This window comes from Myotis lucifugus, unplaced genomic scaffold (genome assembly GCF_000147115.1).
Source record: "Myotis lucifugus unplaced genomic scaffold, Myoluc2.0 scaffold_576, whole genome shotgun sequence".
NCBI lineage: Eukaryota > Metazoa > Chordata > Mammalia > Chiroptera > Vespertilionidae > Myotis > Myotis lucifugus.
The window spans coordinates 339,624-353,369 of NW_005871624.1; the positions used below are offsets into that span (position 1 = coordinate 339,624).

A 13,746-nucleotide genomic window follows, 5' to 3' on the forward strand; every position below is an offset into this window, starting at 1 on the left:
TCAAGTGACCAGCTCAGCACTTGAAGCTGAACCACTGTGCCCCACAAAAATGAGCATGAAACTGACTCTTGCTTCACCAAAACCAGATAATTTAATAAACTTTATCCTTGCTGGGGGAAGAGGGAGGGGGAAAGCCACCTGTTCCACTCCTCTCAATAAATTAAATAACACATGGCCCATTCCTGTGCCCTAAGCAAACGCTGGGCACTTGAGCCAGTCCCGCTATTTCCTTACAGCCCATCTGCTTCCCCTTCACAGAAGGGAGTTTTTCCTACTGCGCCAGTTATGTCATGCCATGGCCACATCCCCTCTGCGGTGAGGGTCCAGTGGCCAGGGAAAGGAGGAAGAGGACCCTCTTCCTCAAAGCTCGGGCAGAGGACAGTCCTGGAAGAGAGCTGTGGCTGTTTCTCCCTCCTCTGTCCCCCAGACTTGGGTGCAGGAAAAGCAGGAGGGAAGTGCGTGCGTCCTTCCTCTGGGGGAGCCCAAAGGGGTCCCTAGAGCTAAGGAGGCCCCCAAGGCCCTGAGTCAAAGGCAACAGGCTGAGGAGCTCATGTGGCTGTGGAGCAGGAAACAGCATTCCCAGGGGCGGGAAGGGCCACCTTAGCAGCCTGCCCACCTAGTGCCGAACTCCGCCTTAGCCCATCCGGCGACCTCGGCCCTGATCCGCAGCAGGCCCCAGGCAGCCTTCCCTCAGCCTCCCTTCCCCTCTGTTGAATATACTATGTCCTCCAAGTGCTTTCTCGGGGCTGGAGTGTACTGGTACCTCTCTCGACCCCCAGAAGGTGAGAATCAAGAATCCCAGGCCCCACTGTGCTCAGAAAATGGGAGCTCTTTGGTCAGTGCCAGCATCAGAGGCCCTCCCCACAGGTGAATACTCCTGCCGGTCCCCTGAATGGATCTGCCTTGGGAAAGGGCATCACTATGGCTTGAGAGAGATGGTGCGGGCCCTGTACAAAAGCCTGGCTTATTCTGTCACTGCGGCCACCTCCTCTTCCTCACCCTCCTCCTCTGTCTCCGTCTTGATCTGAGCAACCCCAAGGCGGTAAAGGGTGTCGCGGATGACCACCTCGCCAGGCTGGCAGCTCTGCACAATGTCGTGGATCTGCCGGTTGACAATCTCTCGGCTGGTGAGGAAGTCCATAAGGCGGTTGTAGAGGTAATAGTGGGTGGCATTGTCAAAGGCAATGGGCCGCTGGCGGACACTGTTCGGTTTGCTGTCTGTGATAGAGGCCAGGATAGTTGAGTAGGGTGCCAACTCAGGACACAGGGCCAAAGAGTGGTGCCCAGCACTGGAGTCACCAGGACTGAGCTGCGTGCCTGCATGGATGATGCGCCGTGTGGCAGTCTTGGTGACCGGGTGCTGGACAGAGTGCTCGGCCTCCGTCATGTCCACAGTATAATGCTGATCCAAGAGTTCTGGGCAGGACACGCTCTAGAAGAGAGAGAAGCCACTCTGACATGAGGGAATGACAGGCGGGGCCTGTGCAGTGGGGGAGAGTGAAGGCTGTGGGGTCAGCAGCCTGTTTAAATCCTCCTGTCAACACACACCGGGCCTCCTGGGGCAAGTCCCCTCTCCTCTATCTCTGGGCCTCGGTTTCCTCATGTGAGAACGGGGACAGTAACCAGAGCAGATGTTGGATTAACTGAGCTGCTGCTGTTTATTGCCGTGCCTGGTCAACTGAGGCAGGGCTGCAAGGCAGTGGGGGAGGGAGTGGCTCCCACTGAGGCTCAGACGTCTCCTGCAGTGCTCAGCACAAGCCCCCAGAGCCACTGAGCCCCAGGGACTAAGGAAAAGGTGAGTGTGACAATGATGCCCCTTTCTCCTATTATCTGTGCAGGGTTCAGCTGGCCTTGGAGGGCACATGCCTCTGCTAAGAGCCATTGCTTGGTACAATGTACCAAGACACAGAGAAAGGGCTCTGCCACGAACATGCTGTGTGACATTGGACAAGTCTATTTCCCACTCTGGGCCTTACTTCCTCCCTTTAATAAAAGGAGAGGGTTGGATAAGGTGTCTTCTAAGCCACTGTGCCTCCAGATCATAACAGACATGCCATGCAGTATATTCATGGCTAAATCCAAGACGGGGCTGATTGGGGCCTAGTATACCAGTGTCCATGGTGACTATCAAAGGAGGCAATTTTCTAGGCTTATCAGGAAGGCAACCTTGACTCCTAAGGTAACGGTGGCACCCTAAGTGACATGCTGTGGCCACACATACACAGGGGCTGGTCAGTAAAATTTATGGAGTAAAGGGTTCCAGGACATCAAGGCAAATACTGATGGAGAAAGGATGCTGCAGATAAGGCCTTCCCGAAGAACCAGGCGGGGAGACATGACCTGCAGAATTTATTCCGGGTCCTCAGAAGAAAACTCACCACAGGCGGCTCCGTGGGGCTAGAGAAACAGCCCTGGTTCCTCCCCCACATCTGATTGGTCAGCTCTGGGTAGCAGAGGTCAGCACAAAGGGCCACTTGTGTGGCCATGTCCACCACATAGACAGGTGGCCAGTGGCGGGAAGAGGCCAGCAGATCCACATGGTCCCGGGCACTCTCGCCCCGCACAAGGTACTTGGAGCCACAGATCACCTAGGGGTAGATGGAGGGCACAGCATAGGACTGAGTGGAGTCCTCAATGGCTTCTTCCCAGGAAGATGAACAACCAGGTTTTGTGACTGAAGCCTCAGCCACCCTGCCAGAGCCCATAACATTCTGCTTCTGTCTTCCTTCTGTCCCTAAATGAAGTCGCCAGCTCATCCCTGACCTCATGAGAGGAGAGTTGGGAATGTCAGGTCCTCAGCTGAGGCTTAAAAACTCCCAGGTCACCTGCTCCACCCTCCCTTTCCACCCTGACACACATCACCCTACCCAGTACCACCACCTAGCCCAGTGCCTCCCTAACCCGGCTGCATAGCACCAGCAGCTAGGAGCTGGTTAAATATTCAGGTTCCTGGGCCCTACACCCCAAACCCAAGCATCTGTATTCGAAGCAGCTCCCCACCAGACCCTGATGCAGGCTAACATCTCCACTGACTGGGCCCCCAAGCACATCCTCCCCACCCCCCCATCCCAGCCAGGCAGCTCTGTGTACACTGGAGAATTCTGCCTCTGCCTCCACCTTCACCTTCACATCCACCAGACCTGGCTGCCACCTCCAAGTGATATGGCTCTTCCATCACAGCCCTGAGACCTCTAGCTCTCACATCTGTCCCTGTGTTGTCATGAGATGGCCCCAGTCACATGAACACACTCCTGGGAGCAGGCTCTGCTCTGCCAGGGTGGAGCATCCAGCGTCTCCCTCAGACACAGCTTTGTTGAAGGAGTTGACGACCTGCAGGTCGCCCTGCCCACTCACACATCCCAGTGAACTGAAGCTCTGCCAGCGCCCCCCGCCCCCACACCCCGCTATATAGTGCTTGTGCACGGCGTGTTATAACCTAGCGCAGTGGTCGGCAAACTCATTAGTCAACAGAGCCAAATATCAACAGTATTTCTTCAAAATAGACTCGCCCAGGCTGAAAACCAACTTCTGTGCATGAGCCACGAAGTTTCAATCGCACTGTACACGCGCCCGCACGTGGTATTTTGTGGAAGAGCCACACTCAAGGGGCCAAAGAGCCGCATGTGGCTCGAGAGCTGCAGTTTGCCGACCACGACCCTAGTGTGCTTCTGTGCCTACTCTGTCAAACAGCACGACCTTTCCAGAGCGACCCCGGTGCCTGCCCTTTCCACACCCTCCACAGACAGACAGTCACCTCCCTAAAACCAAAATCAGGCCATGTCCATCCCATTTCCCATTCAAAACCTTCAATGGGTCCGTCATTGGTCTCAGAAAAAAATCCAAACTGTTACTCTGGCCTACAAAGCCTTACATGATCTGGTCTCTGGTGAACCCTCCAGCCTCCCTTCTCTTGGCTCAGTAGGCTTCCCCACTGCGGGCTTAGTGGCTGCTCTTCCCTCTGCTGGAACATTCCTTCCTCCACTCATCACTGGGCTCTCAGCCTTCTCTGGCTGTCGCATGGACAGGAAGTCCCTCACTGTCACTTCCCTTGTACCACAAGCTGCGGTGACTTTGTTTCCTCATTAAAATGAGGTCAAGTAGGAAGGAAAGACATCGTTGCTCACCTTTGTACCCTCAACAGCTAAGGCGGGGCCAGCACATGGTAGCAGCTTAATAAACACTCACTGATGACAACCCAGGCTCCCCGCTTGGCCTAAGTGTGGCACCTGACACATGTGGACTATTCCACAGGCTGCCCGTGAGCTAAGTGCCAGCTCCCACAGGACGAGCTGGCTCAGTCAGATGGCGGGCAATGTGTCATGAGCAAATTCACCCCAGGCTCCTCCTTGTTATCCTCTTACCTGATGAGGGCACACCTTGTAGATTTTACCCCCGGTGAGATGAGGCGGGGGCTGTCTGGTTCTGGCTCCATTCTGTACAGATTCATAGAGGGCCAACAAGGAGAAGCAGAGCTGGTCCTGGAGCAGAAGTCAAGTTTTAAAACAGCAGTAAATGCTAAAGGACCAGGTCTGCGCACAGCACCACATGCTCCCTTCAATACCCAAAGCAAGAGAATCCCAACGTCCTCTAGGTAAAGAGGAGGGACCCGAGGAAGGGTCACAGACAGAGCCAGCCTGACTGACCGAGCTGCCACTCTGAGGCTTGTGTTCCAGCTTTTTATAGGGCGGGGAAAGCTTCAAAGAGAAGCTAATACTGGAGTATGAACTTGAAGGAAACATAAAATGTTCAACAGCTTTATCAGTATGAAGGGAAGTAAATAATGCATAAATAAAGCCCTCCTACACACACACTCTATGAACTGTCAAGGCACTCACTTTTTAGGAGCCTGGATTGGTGACACCCAGGCACTGTGCAAAGTGCCTGCCTTCCTGACAACAATCTCTCGAGGTCGGTATTTTAGTTACTTCCACTTTGCAAAATGAGAAAACCAAGGCTCAGGAATATAAGGTGCTGCCCAGCTGGCATGGCTCAGTGGTTGAGCGTTGACCTATGAACCAGGAGACCATGATACGATTCCCGGTCAGGGCACATGCCCGGGTTGCAGGCTCAATCCCCAGTGTGGGGCATGCAAGAGGCAGCCAATCAATGATTCTCTCTCATCACTGATGTTTCCATCTCTCTCCCTCTCCCTTCCTCTCAGAAATATATATATGAAATATAAGGTGCTTATCCAAGGTCACACACAGTAGGCAGGTGACTGGGATTCCCAACCCGATTCTGAACCCACTACCATCAATAGATGAACTGACCGGAGGGAAAGGCCTCACATGCATGTTACAATCTGACTGCTAACTATCTCCCAGGCCTCTCTTGACTGCCAGCATCCTCTGTCCAACACAGGTGCCCAGTCACAGGTGTTCATATTCCTGCCCAGAATGGACCACCAGCCTGCTCCCAACGTCCCTGTCTACTGCTACCCAACACTCACCTTAGAGTCTTCTGCCCCAAAGGGGACGCCACATTGCCTAAGCAGCTGCTGCAGCTCCTCCTCGCTGTAGGAGCCCATCTCCTCCAGCTTGCAGGTGCCCTCCTGGAGCAGCCTCACCAAGGCACTGCCATTGCCTGCAAGAGACAACAGTGCTGAGGGGAGGGCACTGCCTCAGCCATAGGGGTCATGGGCAGTAGCTGATGCGTGAGGATGAGAACAAGGGGGCAAGGCCTACAGTACAGCAAGGAGTGGAAGCAGGCTCTGCCCTGAGCTCTGCTCTGGGTGCTGGGAGAGGTGGATTCAAGGCAGGTCTATGACTTCTGCAGAGATCTGAACTTTCTCAGACTGCTTTGTGCCCATGAACATCTGGGAGCTATGTCTGGCAGAGTGCCCTTGCAAAGAACTCCCAAATGGGCCAGCTTTAACCTGTTAAGGTTTTTCAGCATCAAGATCTCAGATGCTTACCACAGCTACAGCAACAAGAAGCAGCAACTCCCATTTTAAAATGCTCTCTATACACTGTTCCTGAACCTGCCTCATCAACATAAATATGGGGGGGGGGGCGGCCTTAAAAAAAACACTTCCTGGGCCCTGAAGCAGCAAACGGGAGGTGGGCCTCAGATCTAATGTTAGGAAGCACTGTTTGAGAACCAGTGGATCACAACATATTAAATACTGAGAAAAATCACTTCAGTGGGTCATATCCAGAATTTTAAAAATGAAATAAAATAGAAAACAAAGTATAATGCACTTGGTAAGGAAAAATACTGTTTTATGAAAGTTTTGCTTTCGTTACAGATACACACACTACTTATGAGTATCATGCTGGGTCGTAATGCAGAACCTATTTCTTACTGTGAGTTGCAGTTTTTTTAAAAAAGTAGAAGGCTATCCTCTAATTAGATCACTTTATCTTCACAACAGCCCAGGAGATGGGTAACCATATCATGCCCCATTTGTGAATGAAGCAACAGAGGCTCAGGGCAATGAAGGATTTGATGGAGGTCACATGGCTACTAATGCTAAGTGGCATAGCTGGGACTCAAACTCTTGGTGTCAGAAACCTATGCTCTCAACAGCTAGTCTGTAAAACTGTCTAAAAGACTGTTTAAAAGCAGACTCTCTGGCCTCCCCCGCTACACTTATCAGTGAGAACCTTTGGATTTGGAGCCTTATCAGCATTTCTCGGAGGACTTCCACTGTTCAGCGCAGTGCATCCCCGAAGGCTGACAATGGGCTATGTGAGTCAGTCCTATACAATATGGCTGGCAGCACTTCAAACCTCCACACCATGCCTTTCATCTCTAGGGGATCTGTCACAGGTTGTTATCTCTTTCCAGAAGGAGCCCAGGGTGGGCCTGGCTCCCGCTCTGCCATTTGTGCATCTTGCCATGGACAATATTCTAGACTCCTGACTGGGCCCTTCCCTGACCCCAGTCAGCCACCAGGTGGCCTTACCAGGTACTGGCTGTACATCCAGGTTTTTGTCTTTCTCAGTGTTGACGACCACAGCTCCTCTCATGAGTGGTGGGAAGAAGGGGGCAATAACAGAGGCATCAAACTTGGTGATAGGGATGCTGGCAGGGAAGGCCACCTGCTCAATCACCTCTGTCTCCATCGTGGCCCAAAAGTCCTCCACGTTTACCTCACTAGAGCCCAAGAACTCAGGCCAGGTGAACTAAAAGGTCAGGATAAAAAAGGTCAAACTGTAGGAGCCACAGAATATTAGCAACACAAAAGCCTACCCTCTTGATATGCTCAGGGCAACTAAGGCTGGGGAGGGGGTTTATGACAGCCATGCACTGCTGGGACGCCCCCAAACCTGACATCTCAGTACCTAACTGTCTTTTGCCACATACAAGCCTGAGGTGTCTGAGTGAGACTACTGGAGAAAGGTAGAACAGAATGCAAACAAAGGTCTAGTTCCAAAGCCCATGTCCTTAATGCCTATACTGGCTGGCAGGAATCACCGGAATAAAATGTAGTGATATTCTACCCTCTTCCAAGGCCCTGTTGATCCCTGACCTCCTGCAGGAAGGGCTCCAGGCCTTGCGAGAACACAGCTATCTCCTCTACCTCATGCAGCACTTACTTATCTATTGTAGACACCTAGTAGTTGTGTTATTCAGTTTTTCTCCTGGTATCCCCCTTATATGGTCCTCAAAGTGTGACCTAGATCCTATAACCTGGAGCAGTCATTTATGTTACTTATCAATGCTAATACCAGGGCACATGTCAATCTGTATGAACTATATTTATAAGTGTGCACTTTAAACAGATTCCCTAGGTGCGCAGTTCTCAAAGTGTAGCCCCTGGATCAGCAGCATGAGCATCAATCACCTGGGAACTCGTTAGAAAGGCAAATTCTCAGGCCCACTGCAGACCTACTAAATCAGAACCCTTGTGGGTAGGGTCGAGCAAGCCCTCCACACTAATAAGACTGAGAGCCTTTCCAATGTAATTCCTATGGCCACTAATCTGAGGGCCACTGCTCTACACAAGACATCTATCTCCCCATCTCACTCCCCCTTCCTTCCCCACCTCACAGGGCACGAGCGCATGCTGTGAGTACATGACAAAGTCTCCCACCACAATTTCATAAGGAACTGAACCCACCCTCTTCACAAAGAACAGGGGATAAGAAATGCCAATTAAGAATGCTGTGTGAGCAACTGACATGGCAGCTGTCATTAGTCCGGAGGGTCCTCCTCTATACAGTCCCTGAGGGAAGGGGCCAACCCGGCGGTCTCCTCATAGACAGCTGCATATTTAAGCTTTGTCAGTAACTTCTGGATACCCCTACCCCCTTCTCCCCACATGCACACCACTGTTCATGCACAAAAGGGAGAAAATAAAGTAAGCCCTGGTCTCTAGAAAGAAATAACAATGCCATGGAAGAGAAGACTCATGCACACTGAGAATGAAGGGAACGCTACTCCATGAAGCAAGAGCCCTGGGAGGACTAAGAGCCGTGAGCCTTGTGGGGAAGAGGGCTTCTGTCTATTCTGGAAACCAAAGTCTCTGCAGGCCAATGTGTTTAGAAAAATCAGAGCTCAGAGACCCAGGAGGTACAGGTGAGCATGGCAGTCCTTACGAACTCAGACTCCGGAGTCAGACAACCAGAACGAGGCCAAGTCCCAGCTCCACCCCTTCCTGGCTCAATGAGCATGGGCAAGATCCTCTGGGCTTCAGTCCCTTCATCTACACAAATCTCACAGAATTGGGTGAGAAGTCAGTATATATTAAAGCACTGAGCACAGAGTAAGAACTTGGCATATGTAATAAAATGCTCAATAAGTCATAGCTGCATTACTGTTAATATTACCATTAGGCAAGCAAATCTGAATGAATGTAGAATAGCCTCTCAGTGAGATCACACACACAAGCAAAATTTTTTTCCTTTCATTTTATCTACAAGAAACACTTAGAAAACTCCAGCATGCAGTATGTCTTCATATGTTGTTTTCATATGTCTTATTATATACTACCATTCTTCAAGTATAAATACTTGATCAACATATGAATTTTTTTTTAACTGGGAAGAAAAGGAGAATATGAACTAAATCTCAAATATGCTCAGCTGGCCAGGCTAAAGCTTTTCTCGGAAGAGCCCACACCTCCCCTGGTGGTGAACAGGAGGAGCTACAGGCCTGGTGCCTTAAGAGTCACTTCCTGTTCCAGCCCTCTGGTCAGAGTTCAGAGATGGAAACTCAGAACATCTATGAACCCCAGAGCGACTATGTGCAGACTCAGACTAACGGCACATGATTGTGGGGAAGAGTTAATCAAACGATGGGATTTTTTAAACCCCTGTACTAGGTTAAGGAAGATTCTCTATTATTTCCAGTTTGCTAAGAGATTTATCATAAACAGGTGTTGAACAACATTGAAAGCCTCTTTTACATCTAATGAAATAATGATATGGCTTTTCTCCTATCTGTTAAGTAGTGTATTTTCTAATATTGAAGCAATCTTGCTTTCCTGTAATAAACTTAGTCACAATGAATTACTTTATTTGTTGTTAAAGTTGATTTGCTATTATCTTATTCAAGACTTCAACATCTATATTCATGAGTATAATCAGTCCCATTTTTTTTCTATTATAGTAAACATCTGGTTTTGCTTTAAGGTTATATGGCCTTATACAATGAGTTGTATATTTGCTGTTCTTCTATGATTGGAATCACAGGTTTCTTGTTAGAGTTAATATGCAAACCTGAGTTTGGTGTTAGGTTCTTAACTAAAAAATGTTCACACAAAGATAACAGATCAGATCAGATCCTCAAAATCCTTAAGAGACTCTCATTTCCTCCACAGCATATCCTTAAAATGGCCCACACAACCCCACAGAGTCTGGCCTCCTGAACCTCACTATCCTACCACTCTCTCCACTGCCCACACATGCCAGCCACACCCTGGCCTCCTTGCTGTTCCTCAACCATGCCCGCAAACCCACCTTAGATCCTTCCTGCTCCCTCTGCCTGGAATGTTCCTCCCCCAGAGGAGAACACGGGCTCCAGTCTCTATTCAAACACCCTCCTATCAGAGAGGCTTCCCTGACTACCTTTTATAAAAGAGGAATTCCCTTTCCCACCACACCCTGGCTTCATTGTTACCACGTTTCTTATAATTTATTCTTTATAATATAGGCATATATTATTATAATAAATTGTTAATGTTTGTTTCCTGGTTACTCAAACCAGGAAACTTTGTGGGTTTTTTCTTAAATGCCATTTCCCAAGTGTCTAAAAAGTGTACCTAGTTCATGTTTGATAAATTTGTTGAATAACAAATGCCTCTATTTCCATCTGATCTTCCTTAGATGAAAACCTGGGCAGTGGCAGGAAAAAGCCACTCTTCTCACACAGGACAGGACTGGAGTCATCTGTCCCTGGGGACATACATCATGCAGGAGGTGGCAGCGAAGGGTGAGGACAGTTCTAAATGTTACCCACAGTGACTGAGAGGCACTTACCTCCACACTCTTCAGTGCCAGCACGTTTTCTTCACTCCTCTGGGCCATTTCCACTTTGGGGGCCACACCACAGATGCCACAGATCATGTCATTGTAGTCTCGGACAGTGAGGCACTCAAAAGCCCAATAGCCATTGCACAGCAGCTCTTGTAGCTGGCTTAACTCCTCTGAGGCCAGCGTCTTCTCTGGAAGAAAAGCAAGAGCTCTGAGTAGGTCACAGAAAAAGACCCCGAAGACCCCGAAGCCACTGGGGATGAGCTAATGGCCAGCAAGAATAGTAATTCTGTGGTGGCTTCTCTTGCAGAACACCCAAGAGTACTAACCACTTCAAGGGTCAAGCACACTGGCCTTCAAGAGCTCAGGTGGCAACCTGGAGGGCAATTCCAATCAGTTATGTCTGCCTGTACTAAGCACCTACTAGGCACTAGATAATGTGCAGCGCTTCAAATTTTCTCATTTAACTCATATCTTTCTGAATGAGGAGCTATTATTTTCCTCATTTTATAATTGGAGAAACTGAGGCACAGAGAAAATAACTTGGTTAAAATCACAGTGACACTAAGTGGCAGAGCCGAGACTCAAGCACCAGCCTGCCTGTCTGGCTCTAGCACCTTTACTCTAATACATCTGACCTCAGAGCAGGAAAAGTGCAGGACTGGAGTCTGTAAGAACGGGATGGGATGGGATGGGAAAAGCACAAACAGAAGTAATTTCTAATAGTAAGGAGGGCGGTCCCTCAGCATGAGCCCTGGGACCTCCAGAAACTGTGTATTCAAAATGAGTCTGATTAACATGCTGTTAGGTCAAGTCTACCTATGACCAAAGGACGAACTTCTAAAAGTCAGTTTAGCCTCATGCTGAGGGTCCCTGGATGCACGGACAGACTCACGCTTTCTAAACTCAGTTTGGCATTTGTGAAACTCAAGAGAAGTGTCAGGAGGCTAAAAATGTCTCCTTTTCAAAATATCAGCCTTGCCCCCAAGAGGACTCTTTCAACTAAAGCCCATCCTGAAAATTCCCAGGGAGCTTAGACCTAACCTTGGGGAAGGGAGGGAGCCAAGCTTTACCTGCCTGCTCCTGCACCGACTTCAGAACAGCGCTGATAGACACTCTGGGATCCTCTCCCAGCTTAATCTGGTTTCGGATTGCAAAAAGCAAGTCCAGGCTCACTAGCACCTTGTTCCCCACATTAAAGAGACCTGAAGGTTAAGAAAAGGCAACAGGGAAATTCACTATAACATCATCCACAATGGCAAAAAATTGGGAACTAAATGCCCAATAGGGGAATAGTTAAATAAACTATGGTGCATTCATAAAATAGCAAACTCTGCATCATTACAAAGAATAAGGTAGACCTAAATGCTATGACATGAAGTTGTCCATAATACATTATTAAATGAAAAAAGCAAATAATAAAATACATACAAGAAAAAAAAGAAACATCTTCCTACCACCCAGTTCAGTCCTCATGACCTTTCACAGCTGCACCGTGGGTAAAGACCAGGAGTATCTTTTAGCCCAGGGGTGTGTGGAGAATGTGAAACAGGCTATAAAACCACCCAAATTTTGAGATAAAAGACTCAGAGAAATTTAAATGCAGTCAGTTTAAGACAAATAAAAGAGGGTGATTTTACATTTGCACAATACATAATGCACAAATTTGCACAAAAGCATACCATGGAATTAATGCTTGTATAAGGAATAAGGAAAGTATTACACATGCCCCCTTTCCCCCCCTTTCTAAGCATGATACATTTTGAAGCCATAAAGGAGAAGATCAAAACAATAATTACATAAAAATTAAAACAAACAGCAAAAAATAAAAAAAATCACAATTTTAAAGACAACAGATAATGAGGAATCTCAGAGGGAAAGCGAGGGTGAGTGGGAGGTAATCAACCAAAGACCTGTATGCATATATGCATAACCCATGGACACAGACAATAGGGTGCTGAAGGCCTGGGGTGGGGTTGGGGGGGGGGGGGGCTGGGCTGGAGGGTGTCAATGGGGGAAAAAGGGGACATGTGTAATACTTTCAACAATAAAGATTAAAAAAAATAAAGTTATACTTGAACCAATTAAAATAAAAAAAGGATAACTGATAAACTGAGGAAGAATTCTGTCAACAAAATAACCCAAAACAGAATGAAAATATTCACAAGAGAAAGTCACGGAGGAGAAAATAGAAAACACACACACACACACACACACACACACACACACAAGATAGACAATCTTCTTAGTAATCAAAGAAGTACAAGAAATTAAGAAATTATATACCAGCTTTTACCTATTAAATTGATAAACTTTAAAACTATAATAATCTATAAAAAGTTACTACAAAAAATACTTAGGTTTAAATCTAGCCCTGGCTGGTTTGGCTCAGTGGATAGAGCATCGGCCTGCGGACTGAAGGGTCCCAGGTTTGATTCTGGTTGAGGGCACATGCCTGGGTTGCGGGCTCGGTCCCCACTGGGGGGCGTGCAGGAGGCAGCTGATCAGTGATTCTCATCATTGATGTTTCTATCTCTCTCTCCCTCTCCCTTCCTCTCTGAAATCAATAAAAATATATTAAAAAAATAAATCTAACAAAACATGTGTGGACCTATATGCTAAAAAGTATAAAACACTGATAAGTAAAAGAAAGCCCAACAAAACACAGAGACAGACCATGTTCATGAATGGGACAATTTAATATTTTTTAAGCATGTCAAACTTCCCCAAATTGATATATAGATTCCATACAATCCCAATTAAAATTCCAGCAAGATTCTGTAGACACTAACAAGCTGATTCTTAACTTTATATTGAAATGCTAAGGAACCAATCTAGCCAAAACAATTCAGGAAACAATTCAGGTAAGGGCAAGGTTGAAAGACTCACACTACCTAATTATAAGACTTGCTATAAAGTTATAGTAATCAAGAGAGTGTGAAGGGGACAAAAGAATCTTATCTAATAATAGACAAACATGTAAATTGACCGTCCCTCCGCTACACTCACCAGCCAATCAGGAGAGTATGCAAATTAGCCCAACAAAGATGGCGGTTAATTTGCATACACAGAGGCGAAGCGGAGGAGCAAACACTGAAGGCTCCGGCCGGAGCAGCGAAGACTGAAGGCTCCGGCTGGAGCGAAGGCCTGGGTCCCAGGGGCCAGAGGAAATCTGGTGCCGACAGCCAGGGGGAGGGAAGGCCTATTGCACGAATCTCTTCATGCAACGGGCCTCTAGTCTATACTAATAAAAGGGTAATGTGCTAATTAGACCGGGTCAACTGGCCATCTTCCAGATGTCCGACTTCCTTCTGGGCAAAGCCATGGT

At 48.1% G+C, this 13,746-nt stretch overlaps 1 protein-coding gene across 8 annotated transcripts in view; it reads right to left on the reverse strand.

Moving 5' to 3' along the window:
- Positions 1 to 66: 66 nt before the first annotated feature.
- Positions 67 to 13,746, reverse strand: part of HMGXB3 (HMG-box containing 3) — a 44,826-nt gene continuing 31,146 nt past the window's right edge. For 6 of the 8 annotated variants that reach the window (XM_014446804.2, XM_023745734.1, XM_014446806.2 and 3 more), the window contains 7 exons: positions 11,492 to 11,623; positions 10,425 to 10,609; positions 6,908 to 7,127; positions 5,450 to 5,583; positions 4,362 to 4,478; positions 2,379 to 2,588; positions 67 to 1,432 (listed from right to left, as the gene is read on the reverse strand). In XM_014446804.2, the coding sequence (XP_014302290.1) occupies positions 965 to 1,432; positions 2,379 to 2,588; positions 4,362 to 4,478; positions 5,450 to 5,583; positions 6,908 to 7,127; positions 10,425 to 10,609; positions 11,492 to 11,623 (1,466 nt within the window). In that variant the 3' untranslated portion in view covers positions 67 to 964. Of the gene's footprint in view, positions 1,433 to 2,378; positions 2,764 to 4,361; positions 4,479 to 5,449; positions 5,584 to 6,907; positions 7,128 to 10,424; positions 10,610 to 11,491; positions 11,624 to 13,746 lie in introns of those variants that run through there. The other 2 variants (XM_023745736.1, XM_023745735.1) reach the window with 2 other exon arrangements.